Below are 22,008 nucleotides of genomic sequence, written 5' to 3' on the forward strand. Positions count from 1 at the left end.
CTTGTAAATTGAAATAGACCAAGGCTTACGACCTAAGACCTGCTCTGAGGCAGGGCCAAGAAAAGCCGCTGTAAGCCTGGTCTAACAGGCTTGCGTAGACTACGGCTACAGAAGACTGATTTCGAGAAATGCAAATTTTACTGAAGCCTGGGGCTAATCCTACAAGCCTGGCCCACGGGCTAACGAAGCCTAGAGGCTATGGTAGCCGTGCTTCGGGAAATACGTTTTCAGTTAAGCCTGGTCTTACGACCTCTTAAGCCTTGAGGCTAGACAAGCCAATTGCTAAGCCACCCGTCGAGAAATTCGCCCTTCATGTCTTGACCGTGGATCGATATTCTATTGTAAGTAGGCCTACGTCCCGGTACGCTTGTTCATTTTCTCATGGCTGTTTCTGTTATGAACTTACGCCCCTCTGAAATCAAGCGCATGAAAAACTCTCGGCTAACCTTAAGGGATCTAAAATGAGCGTTTATTGCGTTTCGACAGTATTTTTTGTGGGACATGAGAGCACCTCAGACCTATCGAATTGCATTCTGAATACGAAGTATGTCTTTCTGATATCAAATAATTTACATTTTTGAAAATCACAATATAATACAAATTTTATGACAAATTATAAAAATTTGATATTTTCAAATTTTGATATATAACAGTCCTCGAAGTAAATTATATAAATCTAATGATATATTCTTAAAGTATATGTAGCAGGGAGGAAACGCCGACGGTCAATTGAAAATTTTGACCTTTCATATTGAAGATATGGATTTTTTCCCAAAAAGACCTAATTTTTTTTGGTGTTTTGGGAAAAAAATCCATATCTTCAATACGAAAGGTCAAAATTTTCAATTGATCGTCGGCTTTTCATCCCACCTACATACACTTTAAGTATAAATCATCAGATTTATAAAGTTTACTTCAAGTACTGTTAAATATCAAAAATATCAATTTTAATGATTTGCCATAAAATGTGTATTAAATTGCGAATTTCAAAAATCAAAATTATTTGATATCAGAATGACATTCTTCGTATTCAGAATGCAATTCGATATGTCTGATGTGCTCTAATGTCCCAAAATAAATACTGTCCAAACGTTCATACCCCAGCCCTTAATAAGGTAATTTAATATAAAATTAAAATATGTACCCTTTTGGACTCGTAATTTACCAAAAATTTGAAAAGGTACCCCAAACAAGTTGTTCAGTTTCAGAAAACTACCCTTATTCTTGAAAATCAGTGTTTTTAGACCCTAAATGCATGGGAATGCATCACTCGCGTAACTTGCCTTGTTTAAAAAAACACCCCCTTTTCCTTGTTTTTTTGGTCACGCATGCGTACAGATCATTTATGTGAGTGATCCCCCCCCCGGGATTTGTCTGGGCTATTTTGTCACAAACCCCGTCACAAAATTGTTTTAGTTTCTGCAACGTGGTATCAGAGAAATGGTGGCGGGAGAATGGAAGAAAGCGGCCTTTATAGAAGGCTTTCGTGCAATTGAAATTCCTGAGTCTTCAGCAACCCCTGTGAGACGATCATCTTTGACTGTTATTTCTTCCAAGCACCACTTCCGTGTAACCAGTCCGTGACCATTTCCTGATACGTTGCAGAAATCGATTAAACCATTGGCGACCAGGAAAGGCATTTGGACAGGACGGTTACAAAATACGGCGATCAAACGGATTTCCGCCTTTCCGCCATTGTAAACGCGCGTTAGGGACGCACCATTAGATTCTCAGTGTTGGGGTAGGAAGTTTTTGAAAAAAAAAACTTCACCCACTACATGAGCCAAAAAAAACCCCAAAACTTTCCCCACCAACACTAAAGAAAAACAAAAAACAAAAAAAACTTTCCCCACCTAACTGTGTATAAATGCATGAAATTAAAAAAAATTGCAGTTTTCGGCGGCAAAAAAAAAAAAAAATCTTTCCCCGACACCAACTTCCTCCCCCCCCCCCCCCGAGTATCAAATGGTGCGTCCCTTATGTCAGATTCCACCAACAATGCATTTCACTGGCGGATGTTTATCGAGGCCAGTCAAATTCTTGTACAAAAGCTGTGCGAGTTCGAGAGTATACTTTACTTACCTACTTGGCATACTTCCTGTTGGGAGGAATACTCTCATAAATCGCTTAAAAATTCCAAAGTCGGTGCGATTATAAATACGAATTTGGAGTACCATGGATGCGAGACTCAGACGGGTTCGAGCACGAGGTAAGTTTTATTTTATTTTTTGTTTAATTTATTTTTATTATTTTTATTGATATCTACTGTAAATCATATTCGACTTTGTTGCCTAAAATTTTTAGGTCGTTTTGGAAACTTCATATAGGCCTATCTCTTCAATTCGAAAAATTCATATGATGTCGGCTTTTCCTCCCAGCTACATACACTTGGAGTGCATAGGCTAATTAGTTTTATAAAGTTTACTTTGAGGACTGTTATATGTCCAAAAATATCAGTTTTTAAAAATTATTTTGCAATAGAACTTTATATTATTTCGCGAATTTCAAAAATCACATTTATTTGATATTAGGACAATCCTCGTATTCAGAATGCAATTGGGTATGATGTATGTCTGATGTGGTCTCAGGTCTCACAAAAATACTGTGCAAAGGTGGGTGACCGATCAACAGTATTGATTCCTTATTTCCTTTTGTTGAACATAATTATGCTTCAAAATAAGTATCAAGGAAGTTAATTTTAAACATTTGAGCGTTTGGGCAATATTTTTTGTGGGACATGAGAGCACATCAGACATATCGAATTTCATTTTGAATACGTCTATCAAATAATTTAGATTTTTTAGATATTCGCGATATACATTTATGGCAAATGATTAAAAACTGATATTTTTGATATTTAACAGTCCTCGAAGTAAACTCTATAAATCTAATATTTACTTAAAGTGTGTGTAGCTGGGATGAAAAGCCGACAATCAATTGAAAAGGTTGATCTTTCGTATTGAAGATGTGGATTTCACACCAAAAAACGTATATCTTCAATATGAAAGGTCAAAATTTTTAATTGCTTTTCATCCCAGCTATATACCCTTTAAGTACTGTACATATCGAGGGCTTAGAGCAAGAACTGTGTCCACAATTACATTACTCATTTCGGCAACAAATGGACGGTTAATTCTGCCCTCTATAATATATTGTAAGTCATTTTGGGGTATGTACATGGTCACTCACGTCAAACTAACCATGCTAACTGAGTGACCTTGCATATACCCCAAAGTCACTTCCATATCCATTTTGTTGCCGAAATGAGTAACGAGCTATGTGAGACCCTGGATATCAAGAAAGGACGCACCGTTTTGCGCATGCGCATAGTAGTGATTTCCCGACTTTGAGCATGCTCATTTCAGTGATTTCCCGATTTGAACGAATTCCCTAGTTTGCGCAGCTACTCAAGCAGCCGAATTTCCGATTTTGAGCAGCGTGCGCAAAATGGGAATTTCTTTGATATGCGCATGCTCAAACAGCCGAATTTCCAAGTTTGAGCAGCCTACTGGGAAACTAGGAATTTCCTTGAAATGAGCATGAACGTATGGAGCGAATTTCTGTATTTGACCATAGACAGCGTGACACCTGTATTTATATTAATTTCTTACGCTACCAACTATCATTCTTCCTGTTATTCATATATTTATGATGTATTGCTTATTTATTTATAGGTTGTTTATTTATTTATTATTATTATTTATTTATTATCATTTAGGCCTACTTTGTGTTAGTACTTTTTTGTGGAAACTATTTATCTGTTCATTGCATATTGGTAGTATGTTATAATCATCATGATAAAATATAATACTAGCTTAAAATAGAAGGCGAGGATTGCGTAGGAAATGATAGATTCATATCAATATTTTTGTATTGTCCACTTGAAAAGGTGATTAGCGCAATGACACGTTATACAATAGGAACAATAGCCGAATAATGGTTAGGATATTGAATTCTTTGGTACTAATCATTGACTAGTGTCCCACTAGTATATACACCAGGCACAAAAAGAAACTAGTCAGTTATATTCATCCTTGCTGTTCAATAACTTGATATTTTTGGATTATTCTGAAATATACATTTTGTTAATTGGACTTTTCTTTCTCATTTGACACCCTGTTCGTGAACATTGAGCAAGAATTGACCAAGATATGCGCCTCCAAACCCCAAAATGAAAAGTTGCAATTTTAACGATTCAATTGTGCCTGTTACACTGTGTGCTTTATTGATTGGCCCGTGGTGCTTGTGTGCAATACAACGATGCGTTCCCATTGAAAATTGCCTTGCTCGATTTAAGCTATACGCGTGCACCTGCAAAACGTGCACCGTATACCCGAATAGTATACTTCTATGTGATCGCAGCCTTATGACTTCATCTCTTGACTCCGGGCTCTTGAAAGTTTTATACGCACACCGTTATCAAATTGAAAGAGAGAAACAAAGATAGAAAGAAAAATTGTGCGCATTTGATTTTTTTTTCACTTTCAAAGAAAAAAAAAGAAAAAAACCCGGAAAAATCGCAACAAATAAAACAAAACACTACTGGAGTAAACAGTTACACATTACACAACAAACGAGCATCATAAATATTCTTGAATATGAAGAATTTTTGTGTGTGTGTGTGTCGGAGAAACCCACTGTAAATTCCCCTTCCAATTTGCAGCGAAAAGGTTTTTTTTTCCATTTCAAAACAAGACATGGATTAAAAATAAGAGAGTCCAAGCAAAATATTAGGTGTCAACCACATAATATAATTTCAATTGCATAGCAAATAGTTTACACCAATTTTCGGTCATAGACCTCTGGTCAAAGACCTTTGTCAAGTGTGAAGTGAAAAACTTTTGCGTGCCGGAAAACAAAGGAAGACAATGACAAAGGTTTATAACAGAAAATTCGTGTAAACTATTTGCTGTGCAATTAAAATTATATATGTGGTTTGACATCAAATATTTTGTCTGGACTCTATTATTGAACATTTTTCAAACCCACACAGCCACTATTTATTTAACGTAGGGGAGACTGGGGCAAGTACACCCACCCCGTGGTTTTGATCTCGTGACTGCTGGAAAAGTACAATGATGATGTTGGCACACGTCATAGTTGGCAACTAATTTAGATTAGTTGGCATGACACGAGGTAAAGTAAACGTTAAATATTGAAAGATATTAAGGGATGGGGTATGAACGTTTGGACAGTATTTTTTGTGGGACATGAGAGTACATTAAACATATCGAATTGCATTCTGAATACGAAGAATGTCCTTCTGATATCAAATAATTTTGATTTTTGGAAATTCGCAATGTAATACACATTTTATGGCAAACGATTAAAAATTGATATTTAACAATCCTCGAAGTAAACTTTATAAATCTGATGATATGTACTTAAAGTGTATGTAGCTGGGATGAAAAGCTGACGACCAATTGACAATTTTGGGTCTTTGGGCATGTTGGGGGATGCATATCTATTTGATATCAGAAGAACATTCTTCGTATTCAGAATGCAATTCGATATATCTGATGTGCTCTCATGTCCCACAAAAAATACTGTCGAAACGCGCATTCCAGAGCCCTTAAAGAAAGTGAAACTTTATGGCGTACAACAGGTGAAAAATGTATAAATTCGTGGGTAACATGCATATGCACATTTAACACTTTATTTGGTCTAGCAAGAAAAGTTATTTTTCAATCCGATGGCACTTTCACCTGATATGATCTTCTCATTTGATAAGTCTAGAGTTGAAAAGGAAAACATTTTTAAAAAGGCCCCAGAGAGAATTTTGTCTTGCTTTGGCTGGAATTGACCATATATTGAAGAAAAACTTTGCACATGCCGAAAAACCAAGACATATATAGATGCAGCAGCTTGCGTAATCCACGGTAGCCATATAGTAAATGTAAATATGAGATGACTTGAGTATACATGTATCATTATGTTTAATTTTAGACATGTTACATGTAGATGACGTAATGCAGAAAAGTAATGCCAGAGAGCATGTCCAGAATGTTTACATCAGGATTTCAAGAAAGCCTTGCTTCAGAAGCTACTATCACAGGCAAACCAGAGGCCTTCCAAATTTTGCTTGATTATTTATGTTCAGGCAAACTTCATGTTCCGTCCAATGCAACCTGCACTGCTGTTATGGACGTCTTAAAAATGGCTCACTATTTGCAGTACAACTTCGTTGTTAACAGATGTGAACACTTGTTGCTGCAAAATTTCCAACAGTGTACCATGAAGGATGTTCTACAGATGATGCCTGAAAGTGATGTGTTTGGGCTAGGCAGGTTAAAGACCAGATGTAAGCAGTACCTGGCTGAGAATTTTGATGGCTCAGAAGAGTTTCTCCAATGCATGACCAGTGAATCAATTGTGGAGACATTAAATGACAAAGACTTCAATGCAATGGATGAAAAAAAGGTAAGAATATCGTACATCCAGTGGTATGGTCAGTGTGACAGAGGATAGGAGTCTGCATGTATGGGCAATGGAACATTTTGTGTTTGCACAATACTTGAATACTGGGAATATAACATATTGATGTGAAAGTATTTGATTTTATAAATTCCAATTATGCAAATAAAATCAAACAAATTTTTATTCCATTATATGCAAAATATTGATGATGTAAAATCCTGAATAAATTTAATCATGTGAAAATCAATGTGATTTCAATGACCGTAACAGGTATTATATACCTTTGGGGAAACTGTAAAGTTATTTAAAATCGCAAATAACTTCATAAATAGGCTAAAATGCAAATTATTATTTTTAAACCAAAACAGCTTTGAATTATTCATAATTATTCAGGAAATTCAAACATTTGATTTAAATCACTGATTTTAAATCAACCCTATCGGATGATTTGTTTTTCTGGGATATCTCGCAGAAGCTTTTTGGGATACTTTTGGCTCTGGCTCCTGAAATTCTTCCTTTGCCAACATTCTAGCATATACCCTATCATGCCTATTGATTGTCTGTGTTAGCTGTTGTTTGGGGCACTAAAGGCTGGAAGCTCTCCCATACCAGCAAAGGTGCATGGGAGGCGTCTGGGCACTTGCTCCCGAAGTCTCATAGGCTATGGCAATTTTCCTATTGGATTTTCTAAATTTTGCAACCGATTGGGAAGTACGTGCCCCCCCCCCGTGCCCCTATGACGCTACGCCACTGTCATGACTGTGAAGCACTTCAGAAACCCTGCCGAATTGTTGCATGTTGGTCGGAAACCTGAAGAGGCAAGAGACCTCTAGAATCCTGTAGAAATGTTGGTGATCGATCTGCATCTTCCAACCTCATAAAGTATGAACATGTATATTAACTGCTAATAATGCTTGATTCATTGACATTTACTTTTAAAGGTGTTTGACATCATAGTTGCATGGCTCAAGCATGACTGGGAAGCTCGCAAAGCGTTTGCACCACTACTGTTTCAAAGCATCCGACTTGGAGCAGTTCCAGCAGGCTACATTACTGTGACCTTTCTAGAGTCGCCAGAGTTAAATTCTATCCCAGAATGTCGGCAGATGGTTGACAGAGTGATGCAACTACTTGATTCCAAGAAACCAGATGACACTGCACTGAGAGTATCACATCCTAGCTTATTTGAAACCAGATCAACTATAACGGTAAGCAAATTTCTTGAAAAAGTTAATTTCTTGACAAAATAAAATGAACTCTAGGCCTAGTAGCCTCTAATTAACTTGCAGATTAAAATGAGCAAAATGCTAAACGTAATATATTTCAATTTTACTTGTACTGTATGTACCAAGTCTCAGCTAGACAGTCCTTATAGTTACTTGGCAAATTAACTTTGCATAATTAGGAGTATGTAATTTACATCTTTGGCCCCGCTTTAAGTTTTCTGCTTCGCTCCGGTCTAATTGGAGTTAGCAGAGCCAAACGCCGCCAACGGCAGTGAAGTTGTGTATTCATAATCTTTATGTAACCCTACATTTAAATGTTATTAAAACGTTTTGAATAAATATTTTCAGAACACTTTTGCGTTTGCTGGGTAAATGAGATGGCATTACCCTAAGTTAAGTTGAAAGGAACCTATTTTGATCAACATAAACATATCGAAATGTTCAGTTTTCTTGTTTTTCCATCTGTTTCAGACAATGGTTGATGTTTACAATTGGAGTTTCTTTGATATAACAGAAAAACAACATGGGCATAGAACAAAATCCTGGAAGCCTTTGGAACAATTTCTTCCGATAATGCCAGATGGAAATTGTCGTCAATGTATCAATTTGTTCGATAGCTGTGTGGATGCTAACCATCAACTGTACGTAGCCCGTCACTGGGAGTCTAGGGATTCACATATGCATGCAACCCCAAATTTTGTGTCATTAGATGTAGGAAACAAAAGTTGGAAATCACTGGCCCCCATGACACATAGACGTGGTAGATGTTGTTTGGTACCTCTTGGAGATCACATTTATGCAATTGGTGGCTTTGGTGTAGAATATCAGGAGAGCATGAAAAAATGTGAGGTGTACTCCATCAAAGAAGATGTATGGCGCGAGATAACACCCATGCCTTGTCCAGTCTACAGGGTGTGGCCAAATTCTGCTGTTGCTTTTGAAGGCAAAATTCTTGTGTTTGGAGATGGATTCAACCTGATGATGTATGATCCCATCAGCAACACATGGCATGCTCTAAGAAAGTATGCCTTCAAACCCAACATACATAATCTTCCACTTGAGCACAAAAAGTACTTGAGGGCCTGTCACGGTCCCCTACGCACTGATCAAGAGCTATATTTGCCCTGTGTCTCGGGTTTGGTTGTCCAAGATGGAAAATGCTACCGAGCAGTAGGTGGTGGCAGCCATGCTTTCTCTGTCCATGAGGTGATTATTGATCACAACAACATGAATTGTACAAGTGGTGACGATCAAAGAGAGGATCAAGATGCTATATATGTCTCATTCTTGCCAGATATGCCCAGAATGTTCTGTATGCTAGCCTTTTGTATTGGCCAAGATATGTATGTGCAGTGTGGAGGAGGCTACCACAAGCAAGATGTTAAAGTTCCAGCACGTGGTTGGTTAGAGGGTCGGCCAAATATATGGCGGCTTTGCGAACGTACTGCATGCGTCACCACTCTAACATTTGACACAGCTGTGTTGAAGTAAAAGATGCACTGTTTCATATAGCAACCATGGCAATAGGGAACTAAACTGACTGCAAACAAAAAGTACTGTTACACACAAATTAGATGTAATTTCGAAATTAAGAAAATTAAGGCCTGGGTCGACTAGTCGGCACCAAGTAGTTGTGACTCCAGACCACAAACTACTACAGACCATGTATCAACAGTCAAAGTCCCCGTGCATTGTATGCTGTGAATTCGCGCATATTCATGAGGACCCCTCAAAGCCCCTGGCAGCTCATAAGTTTTTATATTTAGGCCCTTTCAAGGCATCGGACCCCTGCACTCATATTCATGATTTATATAACTTAGAAAGGATAGAATTAAAATCTCTGATTTTGGAAGAACTTCAAGATTTAAAAAATACATTTTCAAAAGGCCAAAAGGGTAACACTTACGAAGTCGTTCCGATGATCTGCAAAAAAAATTATGCTATTAAATTGCAAATGTTTGTAAATTTTATCTCGGTATTACGAGCAGGGGCGCAACTTTCCCCTTTCTACAGGATGTAAGTAGATCACCGGTGTTTGCGAATGGTGCGGTGCGTGTTGCCAATCTTGCATAAGCACGCAAATTATTTTCCACAATTGAAGCTAAAATGGTCAAATAGGCCTATGATGCAAAAGTGGAACAAATACGCGAGGAGAGCGCAAAACGATAAAATGGCCAAATATGAGGTTAAATTTGTCAGAAACCCATATACAGGCGTCAACATGGGGAATGATTGCATGGACCATCCCCTATATAGCATGCACGTTGGGAAATTGAAAGCTGCCAGACCTAGTTTAGGTTGTAATTACTGTCGTTAGAAAAATGTGCGTGTGTGTGGGGGGGGAGTTGAAGATACTAGTGGTTCGCAGACTATGTGTATAATATGCATGAGGCCCTGTGAAAATTGGAGTTTTTGAGAAACATAAGGAAAGGGGTGATGAAATGTTAAGTGTGCGCAACGCGAAAATTTTGAAATTTTACCTGAAAGTGACTATACGGTAAGTGCTATAATTAAAGCATCCCTATTGAGTTTGTCAAAATGCATAGAAGTATTTTAAGCACGGATTTTTAATTGTCGCTGCACGGATTTTTAATCTCACTGCACAAACGTGCCAGGATGTACGTTAAAATAGCCCCTGCAAACAGGTCATTAATTTTGTTTATAAGCACTACACAAAGACAAACACCTTCATAACAGCTTCTAGTGCTTATGATCTACCGTATTTCAATAATCATGTTAAGTGGTCTTGTCGTAGGACTAGTATGTCTCGTATAAAACATTGTTATCTAAATGCTTATATTCATATCTTTTTCAGTCTTGATTAAAAAAAGTCACTAAATAACACTTGTTCAGATTCTTTATTCTTGTCTTCTTTACAAATGAAGTAAATCATAAGAAATAAATATCACTGTTTCGAAAACAATCCATAAAAATTAAATATACAAAGCTATATTCTGATTAAAATAATTCTGCGCCAGCAACACCCCCCCCATGATATACTATTTCCTAACAATAGTAACCGAAATGGTAACCTTAGCTGTATTCCTTTTATATCTTGGTGTAGATTATTCATCCAGTAGTTCAAAACAATTATTTTGTAAATTAAATCTAATACTGGAACTAAACTTTGCAACTCACTTTGCTACGTTGCGTCCGAAAGCATCGGACTTCATCAGGCATCTGATTGATGATGGTGTTATGACGTCAGATGTTGTGACGTCAGACGGCGAGAAATGTTTCTTAACGCCGGGTCCTATGCGTGTGACAACTGGAAGCGGAGTCCCCCTTTCTGTTAATGACGGACTCCTCCACTCTCTCCCATATGGATTCTCTAACTCCTCTCTCTCGAACCACCTCTCCTCCTTATCTAGGAAAATAGCTTCCTCAGGGTTGAAGAAGTGTTCAGTGTTCTTGTTACAGTGGTTATAAACAGCGGAGTTTTGGGCTTCGCTGGAGCTTGGGCGCCTGTGTTGGTTCAAGCGCGCTCGTAGAGATTGTAGATCGTAGAGATCTCTACGAGCTCGCTTGAACCAACACAGGCGCCCAAGCTCCAGCGAAGCCCAAAACTCCGCTGTTTATATCCACTGTAACAAGAATACTGAATACTTCTTCAACCCCGAGGAAGCCATTATCCTAGATAAGGAGGAGAGGTGGTTAAATGAAAAGAAAAAATGATTAATTAATAAATTGATTAATTAATGTTGTATTGGGGGTAGACTATGCCATTGTCGAATGTTATTAAAAATATGTTATTATTAGTCATGATGAACCCATTTCGTTGAACTCAAAATTATACTGATGTTTATTAAAATTAAAGACCCATTCAGTGATCCCAGCGCAAGTGTAAAAAAATTAAAATTGTTTATAAATTGCTTAAAAGTGAAGGACAAGTCATTCAAATTGCCATTTGGTATTTTTGAAATGACAAATTTGACAAAAAACAAAGAAAACAGCAGTACTGACGAAGTTGAAGCCCCATTCAAATACATGTAGCTAATTTAGATACTGTCAGTATCTAAATTACAGAGTTGTGTAAAATGTCTTATTTTGTCTTAAATACACGGCTTTCGGCTGAACTACTCGCAGGCTATGTTAGCACATCAATGACAATGACAAAGATACCAAAATCTGAATTTTGATGAATTTTACGATCGTCCGGATGAGCAAATCACTGAATGGACCTTTAAAGTATTCAATAGTAAAATGGTCATAAAGAGTTAAAAATATCAGATAATTAGTGACAATAAAAGTAACTGAATGCAACATTATCTTGCATAATTATAATGGCTCACTTTAATACTGAACAATTCTGATTTTGGAATCTACCAGTTTATTGATAGCGAACCCCGAAAATCCGACTATGGACTTTGAATTTTAAGCAGAACTTAACCCCGGGACTTTGCTCTCTAAAAACACACAGTCAAGCATACTTGTTTATCAGTCCATTAACCACAAGTACTAAGCATGGTATGGTACAAGACGCGCTAGATGTTTGATGAGAGATTAACTTTCGCGTCAACACAAAAGCGCCGCAAATACCACAGATAGGCCTAGTTGTGTACGGTGTAGTTAATGGTAATGGCGCGGGTCCGGAAGATTTAAACAATAGCGAGATATGGGCGACCAATCACAAGGCAGATCCATTTAAAGATGCATTGCATCATGGCCAATTTTAGTTAGGCCAGAAATTGGCCTAACTCTCCATAGAGTCCCGTGTTAAAAATCTTAACCGCAAGGCAAAGTCAGTAGTCCACTTGGGAAGCTAACAAACAGAGGGAGTGCGGTGACTGAAAAGATCAGATACAGATGTGAAAATCTATCAGTTGCACACAAATCAATATAAATCAGAGTTTTATGCTTAAATGTAATGGCCAGAGTATGCAAAATGGGCAAGCGGACTACGGAGAAGTCTATATTGGGGGCATTTTTTCAATAAAATATGTTAATCATAAGTATACCAAATTTTAATCAAATTAAATCCTACATTTTACAAGGAATTACCCAGGACTTAGAATCGATCAGTCCCGTTGCTATGCGCCCCCGATTGGTTCAAATAGCGCGTACGAGTATCGACACGTATGCGCTAATGTGCAACATGTGTGTGTGTGTGTGTGATATCGTGTCATATCACAGGGGTAAGAATTAACCAATAAGATTGCAAGAACATTCTCAAGTGTCGGCCCATCGTATTTTCTGTATGCATTGAGCATGGTGAGAAACACACAAGTATCAAACATTCTTAATACTTGAGAATATTCTTCCAATCTTATTAGTTCTTACCCGTGTGATAAGACACGTTAATACACACCTATGACGTCGCGCTATTGTTTTACCGCTCCATTATTTTCCACGAATGGAGCGATGATCACAATAACACGCCATTCGTAAATGCCTTTCTCTTTTCTCTGAAAAGCAAATACTTTTCAGGGAAAAAGTACTGGCATTTACGAATGTAGTGTTAATATCAATTGCACGTTTGAAAAGCAAGTATTTGCGAAAAGTGCGGTATTGTTATCATCACTTCATTCATGCAAAACAATGATACGAAAAACAAGAAGAAAATGATTTTCATTAATACAATAAATTGAAAGCGGATAGCAACATTTGCACAGTATTGTTATGGGACCTGAGAGCACATCAGACATATCGAATTACATGCTGAATACGAGGATTGTCCCTATATCTAAAAATAATAATAATTTTGATTTTGTGAAATTCGCGATATAATACAAATTATTAAAATTTCATATTTTTTATATTTTTCCAAATTTAACAGTCCTCGAAATAAACTTTATAAATCTAATGATATGTAATTAAACTATAGGCCTATGTAGCTGGGATGAAAAGCCGACTCAATTGAAAATTTGATCTTTCATATTGAACTTAAACATTTTTTCCCCAAAAGACCTACATTTTTTAGTGTTTTGAGGAAAAAATCTATATCTTTAATAATGAAGGTCACAATTTTCATATGATTGACGGCTGTTCAACCCAACTTCCTACTATTTACTGCATATCGTTAGATTTATACAATTTACTTTGAGGACTGTTATATTTCAAAAATATCAATTTTTAATAATTTGCCATAAAATGTGTATAGTATCGCGAATTTAATAAAAATCTAAATTATTTGATATCAGAAGGATGTGTCTGATTTGCTTTCAGGTGCCACAAAAAAAAATACGTAAAAACGTCGCTATCCGAGCCCTTACAATGCAATCTGTGAAAAGCAAGTCAATTGTTGGCTAAGTTGTACTTATTATGCAAGATGTATTTTTACCCTCACTTTGTAAAATGCTTATTTAGGCTTTACTTCGTAGGCCCTTTATTTATTTATTTGGACCTATCTTTCTACGCTTACTGTTTTTTATTACTTGTTGGTCATGTTGGTGCATATACCTGGATGATGCACATCTCTTCCTTTCCAGCTAGCTGAAGTCTTAGTAAGATGACCCGATTTGAGTAACTCTTCACCTCTATAATGTTGTCTTTGATTTTTGAATGTATCAGGAAACCAACTCCTCTTGCCTTTTTGTCATCTTATGTTGCTCCTCTGTTGTACAACCAAGCTCCCCCTTCAATCTCTTCCAAACCTTCCCCTTCTCTCCTTGTTTCTGCTAAACCAATGATGTCCCACTTGAATTCCTCTAACTCTTCCAACAAATGTTGTAAGGACTCTTCTGTTCAAAGGTCATCTTGGGTCAAATCTTAGAATTGCATTTTTTGTACATCTGTAAGAAGTACGGGACTCAAACTCAGTGACGGAGCATTTTTGGAACATTTTGTAGGGTTTAGATACTTCCACAACACCAACATGCCACAGCTAGGATTGCGGTCTATGACCACCATTTGCCACTAGTTGTTACTATTATTACAAAAATTACAGGGCAATGTCAGGATGAAGGTTATTCTGGTGGCGCACACCACCTGTGGATTGCCGCGCATTGAATATAGCGTCATCAATTTTCATAGCAATATTGGACGGTGAAACATGAGGGGGTGCATTTGTAAATCGCAAAACTCTTTTGTGGGGAGATCGCGAAGCTAGAAAAGTCTAGCATAGAATTTACTCACCGATAGAGCTTTCGCATTCGAGGCTATTGAGTGTCCGTGTGGGCAAATGGCAAACTTTTAGGCAACTGCAAAATTCGCCCCATGAAACAAATCTGCTTACTGCATTCAGCATGCTTGAATGACAAACCCATGTGTCAACTAATGTATTAATTTGGCTGTGTACTAGATGCCTTAATATATAGTCAATATCTTTAAAAAATAAGCCCAATATCAAAAAGATTTAAAAAAAAAACGGTTTTTGGAATGGAGCCTCAAGCTTAAGAAAAACGAATTTTGGAAAGAGTGTTTTTTTTTTTGTTCTTGCAGTAATTCTGTATTTATGTAGTTATGGCAATATTACTATACATTATGTCTGAGAGTGCGACAGCTGCCTTAAGTATAGATAAAAAATTCACAAAATGAATTTGATTCTATTATATTATATACTGACATTACACATGTTGCACCTTCAAGTGAATTAGGCTCAGTTTTTAGCATCTGTTCAAACATTAGGGCCTATACACAAACATAATTTCGATTGCCATGCATTTCATCAAAAGTATCAAAACCAGTTGAAGTAAATAAAAGCACATGATATGTACGGGGTATATACATTTCTATAAAAGGAGTCAATTTTCCTCGGAACCACTCTATGATATGAGGTCGGAAGATGCGAAATAATGGAACTACATACCCCGGAAATCCGTGAAAAACCGGGGTATAGCATGTATTGTATGAAAACAGAGAAGATCTTATTTTTATTAAGGGGGTACTACACCCCTCGATAAATGTATGTCTATTTATGCATTTTTCTTAAAAACTAATAACAAAGAGGTAACAAAAGTTATGTATAGTATAGGGCAAGGAATCAATTACTACACTGGAATTTCAGTGACCCAAGACAAGCGGTTCGTTATTTATGATAAGAAATAAGGTACCGCTAGGATGTACCTCATTTCCTATTATATATACTGAACCGCTTGTCTTGAGTCACTGAAATTTCAGTGTAGTAATTGGATTCCTTGCCCCAATAATATACATAACTTTTGTTGTTACCAGTGTGTTATTATTTTTGAGAAAAATGCAAAAATAGTCACAAATTTACCACAGGGTGTAGTACCCCTTACATTGATATGCCAATGGTAATTAAACATGGAAAGATCTCAATGTACGCTGATGATACCACACTATATGTTAGTGGAGGTGATGTTAATGTAATATCCAAGAAGCTTACCGATGATATGGAAGAAATTACTAAGTGGCTTCGCAATAACATGCTTTTCCTCAATACTCAGTCTCAACGCAGGACAACCGATTCTTATTGTTCTGCAAGGCTCACTCAGTCATTTAATGAGGCAATACAAACGATCGAATTTGGTATTCAAATGAACAAAATTTTGAGTTACACCTTTTCAGTGTAATTTTTTTTTTTTCTCGGCCAAATTAAAAGCAATAATTTTCATTTTTTCAGTAAATGTCAGGAAAAACTGTAATGCTTGATACTGTATTTTTTTCAAATCTTAGTGTTAAACTTAGGCGTGAAATTCAGTCATTTAGTGTAAGATTTTCGATTTTGATAGGCTTCAACTCTGCCCGCGAGCCTTTTTTTGGATCAACCTTTTAGCTTTTCAAAGTAATATAGTTGGCTAACGAATGATTTTTCCCAACTTTCTAACGCACATTACCGTGAGCGATATATCATAGTTTTGTCAGAATTTCCGTTTTGATTTCACCTTTTTTAACTGCCGGCTGAAAATTTTTCAAAATCAACGTGTGAAATCCGAGGCATTGTAAATCGATATCCCCGGGTGCCATATGCAGTGATATGAATACCGGCCTGGCTACAGTGTTGCCAGAACTTCAATATCATGATAGAGCAAAGAAATTCCCAGGCCCAGCGCTCCTATGACACTGTGAGTGATTAATTATTTGATATCATCATCACCGTGATCATCGGACCAATGTGTTGAAATTTGCTTCTCCTCAAAACAACTTTGCCCAACATTTGGTAAAAAAATCAACAATCTTACATGCAATTGGGCAATATTTTAAACAAAACTTTCATTTACAAAACATAAATATTACGCTGTATGTTTTATAAACTGTTTGGAACACACTTCCAAATAACCTTCGTAACATCCCCAGACTTTCGTTACCGTATTTAAACGCCAGCTCAAACCCAATTTTTGTAAATTGATGGTTTTTATGTTTGTTTGTCAATTTCGTGCTTTACGCGCTTTGAGTTCCTCATCGGAAGAGATTGTGCCTTATAAGAACCATTCATTATCATTGTTAACTTAAACCTGTTCAAGCAATTAATTAAAAGTGCTTGCCTAAAAACAGAATAACTTGGATGTTAATACTTGACCTAGTGTTTCAATTGTCATGAAGGTGACTGGGTATGGTGCCTTTTGTTTGTGTTTGTTTGAAACTGCTTTTGGAAAACCAGCGAAAGTCATAAGAAAGCAGCCAAAACAATACAAGGTTAAACATGGAAGTTTATAAAAAACCTATTAAATAACCTAAAGAAAAAAAAACACTTTTGTGGCAACAATGAGCCTTGCATTGAAAGTCATATTTAAAATGTGTTGAGTACCACCCAAAAGTTTCCCTATATACACCCCCTACAACCCACCTCACATCACACCTCTGCACCCACCCACACCCGATAGGCCTATACATAATATTACATACCGGTATAATAATATTTATATAGCACGTTATAGCTATACGTTTAAAAAGTATAGCCATATTATGACAAATAGGCCTACATGTCAAATTAAAAACAAACCCGAACACAAGTCTGAAGGGTGTAATGAAAATGCCAACCCGCGATGGGGGATCATACAAAATTCACCTGGAGATAGGAGGGACAGAAAAATAAAATCCCCTATAATAACACACTAATTTTTCTAGGTTTGGACAGTACAACGTGCGTCTCTTAATACGGACTAACCTAGGTAAACAAACAAACAGACAAAATGGTCCACATAATCATGGAAACCATATTTGCCATTGCAGGCTATCACCATGATCACGGAAGCAAATATCCAAAATTCACTTTAATTTACCAAAGCACCCAAATGGGAGATTTGGGCTACAAAATCGCTGGGCGAGTAATCCTGGCTTTCAATGCAGAAGAGACCTGGATTAGATCAATGGAATTATCGACTATTTATGCTGCTTGCTTTCGAGATAAAGTACTGAGTTTGGGATTTTAGGAGCATGACGTGAAAAAGGTGAAATCAAATCGGAAATTCTGACAAAACAATAATAGATAGACCCACACGATGTGCTTTACAGAGGTGGGAAATATCTTTCCTTAGCGAATTACATTAGTTTGAAACGCTAAAAAATGAATTCCGAAAAAAGCTCGTGGACGGATGTAAGGCCTATAAAATTCATAAATCTTACACTAAACGACACAATTCCATACCTAATTTTAACACCAGGATTTTTAAAAAAAATGTATATCCAAGCACAATGTTTTTAACTGACATTAAAGAAAAAAAAAAATATTGCTTTATATTTGACCGAGAAAATTAATTTCATAGCAAAAAGGAAAAGGTGTATATCTGAATTGTGCTGATTTTAACATGTATCGATCGACTTTTAGCGCGACTATGCATTTCTAAAGAATCGGTTGTCCAGCGTTGAGACTGTACTGACAAAACAAATGTTATGCTATTGGGCAGTAGTTCAAAATTACGCAATGTTCATGATGATTCGTTTTCAGTTATGGTAAATGGTTGTAAACTTGACAGGGTAAATAAGGCTAAATAAATGTTTGGGTGTGATAATTGACGATGAGTTGCTGTGGCACAAACAAGTAAATGGTGTTACTCAGAAAGTTTTCTGTAAAATAGCTCTTTTAAGGCGTCTTAGCACATTTCTTGATGCCAATATTTTAAATATTTTGTATAAGTCATTGATTCAGCCCCAGTTTAACTACTGCAGTGCTGTAGTTTGGTAGATATAACATGTATAACGAGGATGCCCATAAACTCAGCATGCTCAGTGTATTACAAAAACGTTGTGCCAGAATTATATGTGTTAATTATCTAACTTCACCTGATATTATGTTTCCAATGTTAGGATGGAAGTCACTTCAAGACCGTTGTAACTATTTTAAAGCTATATGTAGTAGATAAAGGGTGAGAAACAGACCATTACCATAGATAATCGGTGTCTTGTTGAGGTATAGTGAGCATGTTAGTCGCTCGGAAGGCGAGACCCCGACGGGGTCGAGCCTTCAGAGCGACTAACATGCGAACCATACCTCAACAAGACACCGATTATCTATGGTGATGGTCTGTTTTGAACCGTTTATCTTACATATACGGCGAGCAAAAATAAACGAATTTGTTGTAAAAGTGTATTAATTTTCCAAAAAACAAAATGGAAAAAACTGATGTATTATTTTGTAAAAGTTGTGGGTTTTTTCCCAAAATAAAAACACCTCGAGATAGTGTAATATTCTTCCCATGTGTCCTGCGTGCGAGTCTATTTAATGACAAATGCAAGAGATTTAATCAAATCAATACAGAATTGATCTCAATTGACAATTGGTTTGGTAGGTTATTCACTTGCTTTAATCCGCTGGAGTTTATTCACCCCGTGACCATTGTTATTCAAATGATTAATGAATAATGCAAATTATATAGAGTTGTTAATGTTTCGACTACAATTTGTTTCAACACCATGAAATTTATATCTTAGAAAAATGTGAGTATAAGCAGATATTTGAAAGACCTAGTAACGTTGTGTCCAATGGTGCTCCCCATTATGGGTAGGTCACAGTAAGGCTTTGCACTCCCAGCCTCTTGACTTGTAATGAGTACCGCAGGTTAGTTTGCGAAGCTCCCTGTTCGGGTACTATCCCGGGGTTCTTGCCTAGCAGCTGATTTGCATGGACCGTTGAGCGTTTTGGGTTGGGCAAGGATAAAGGCAGATTCCCTTCTAAAAACCAATGGCAAGTTTATATACATGTACGGTACTGAGTTTACATTCAACGAAACGGTTACTTTTTATTTGTGAATATTTACTTCGTTATGCTAATTAAAATTTAATTTGCATAAATCTAACTGAGCACCAGTGGTGTTATATGAATTACTGTTATTCGGACTGCAGGAGCCCTCTATAATTTTCTCTTGCCATGTAACATTTGCATTCAAATCGAGCTGTAAATGCATTTTTTCCAAAATTCTATCTGAGACTAGTAACCAACTCAGATTCTACATGTATGTTGTGATCCTTTCCATAGTGTTTCTAGAATGCCCATGGTATTCCTTTTGTTTAGCTCGCTGCCCGAGACCGTTATCTTGAGCTATTGTGTTGATAACGGTCTCTGGCAGCTAGCTACCTCCATTACTCTAGGTAATGGTCGAGGCAACGAACCTCAAACAAAAGGAATACAATGGATAATCTGTGAATAGAAAAGGGCTAGACGTATATTGATGTATAAATCTCTAAATGGTTTGGCTCCATCATATCTCTCTTCAAAATTCAATTATATTTCACATTGTGTTAATACGAGACAAGCCGCAGCTGATCTGCTGGAGCTACCACCATGTTCCAATGGCATTAATGATTTCATTTTCCTATAGTGGTGTTCAAGTATGGAACAAAATTAATCTTGACATCAGAAAGTCACCAAGTATTCAATGTTTTAAGCGCATATACAATTTATGATCAAATGGTTTATTTCCATAGTTAATTATGTACTTTTTGATGAACATAACATTTGTTGCTTTAGGACCAATATTGGTCTATTTCCCGGGGCCGGGGGGGGGGTCACTCCCATTGTGGCCTGTACACCATCCGCGATAATGAAAACGCGTAAAAAGGGTCGTTTTTCGTGGGTAGGCACGATACGCGCGTATCGCGTTTAGGGTGTCAAAAACATGAAAAATTGGAAAAAAGGGTATAGTCCAGGCCCTAGCTAGAACCCGGCCTACACCGGATAGGGTAGAGATTTTGACACTTGATTTGGGTTATTGGACCTTTGAGGTTAAAGAATCACGGAGGTGCTTTTGCGAAAGCGGCTGCGAATTCGAGAGTTCCAAGATGGCCGCCGGCGGCCATTTTGAACATTTTAAATTTTAGTTTTCACTCAATATTCATGTGTAATACATCATTCTATAGGTTTTTGCATACAAGGAATCAATTTCTGACATTATTTTTATGATTGAAGGTCAGTATAACATGTTTACATTCAAAATGGCCGCCGAATGGTTGCCAAAAGATGGGGTTTTCATTAAAATGCATTTAGAATTCAATATTTTAACTTATTTGATGTTAAAAATAACCATGGGATGCTGATATTATGGTGACAACAAAGCATAAGTCGTCTATGTCATTTCTATCATCTCCTGGATATGTTTAAAAATCAAAATGGCTGCCAAAATGGCCGCCAAAATAGTCTTTTTTCATTAAAATGTGTTACAGGAAAGGAAAGAAAGCACTATTGTTGCACATAATACATTATGTAAATTGTAAGTTGCTGGAAGGTATGGGTCTTGCTTAAAATGCCATATAGTTGAAAGCTTTCCATCCTGTTTCTGTTTTGCGGAATTTGATGGAAAAAAAAATAGACTATGGGGCAGGTTGGCCCACTTGTGCTGGGGCAGGTTGCCCCCATTGTGTTTATGGGCAAGAGTTATGCATACTTTCTCCATTTTCACCCATTTTGTGTCAAATGAAGCAAAATACAATTTACACACCAACACTAGTCAGTTCCATGGATAAAATTGTTCAAAGGCGGAGTATAGTACAAAAAAATCTATATTGTTGTCCTATTTGAGCAACTTTTGACTGGAAATAGCAATATTTCAATATCATATTTCTTTATAATTGGGAATTTGTACATAAAAAGTAATTCATCACTCAGAATAGTTAATAATGAACAAAAAGTCAATTACAATTGTTATCCACAGCCTTTCAGTTTTTCGTTATGGGTTTTATAAGATGATTGGTTAACGTTATTTCCTTGATTTTAGCTATTTCCTCAAGAATGACCCATGATGGCGCAAATTGAATTTTATTATTTTTTTGATTATCTTGGAACTATGATAGGTGATATCTTACCGCAGTTGTAACTTTAGAATGTTTTATTGGAAAGAAATATGGCAATAACACACGGTTGTGCATAGAGGGCCAACCTGCCCCGTTTGGTGGGCCAACCTGCCCCGGCCTGGTTAATTTTCTTTTCGCTCTCTCCTACAACTACTATAACTTTTGTTTAAGTCACAGAGCCATATAAATTTGTTAGCATTTACCTAGAGTAAACAGCTCTCAAGTATCAAATTGAGAG

The 22,008-nt window shown here is 36.9% G+C and overlaps 1 protein-coding gene across 1 annotated transcript; it reads left to right on the top strand.

The window, feature by feature from the left end:
- Positions 1–6,003: 6,003 nt before the first annotated feature.
- Positions 6,004–11,108, top strand: LOC140142302 (kelch-like protein 38). The gene is made up of 3 exons (XM_072164271.1): positions 6,004–6,420; positions 7,359–7,625; positions 8,115–11,108. Exons 1-3 carry the CDS (start codon positions 6,004–6,006, stop codon positions 9,132–9,134), a joined length of 1,704 nt encoding a protein of 567 aa, XP_072020372.1. The 3' UTR covers positions 9,135–11,108.
- Positions 11,109–22,008: the final 10,900 nt, after the last annotated feature.

Source organism: Amphiura filiformis, chromosome 20, assembly GCF_039555335.1.
Source record: "Amphiura filiformis chromosome 20, Afil_fr2py, whole genome shotgun sequence".
In the NCBI taxonomy this organism is placed as follows: Eukaryota; Metazoa; Echinodermata; class Ophiuroidea; order Amphilepidida; family Amphiuridae; genus Amphiura; species Amphiura filiformis.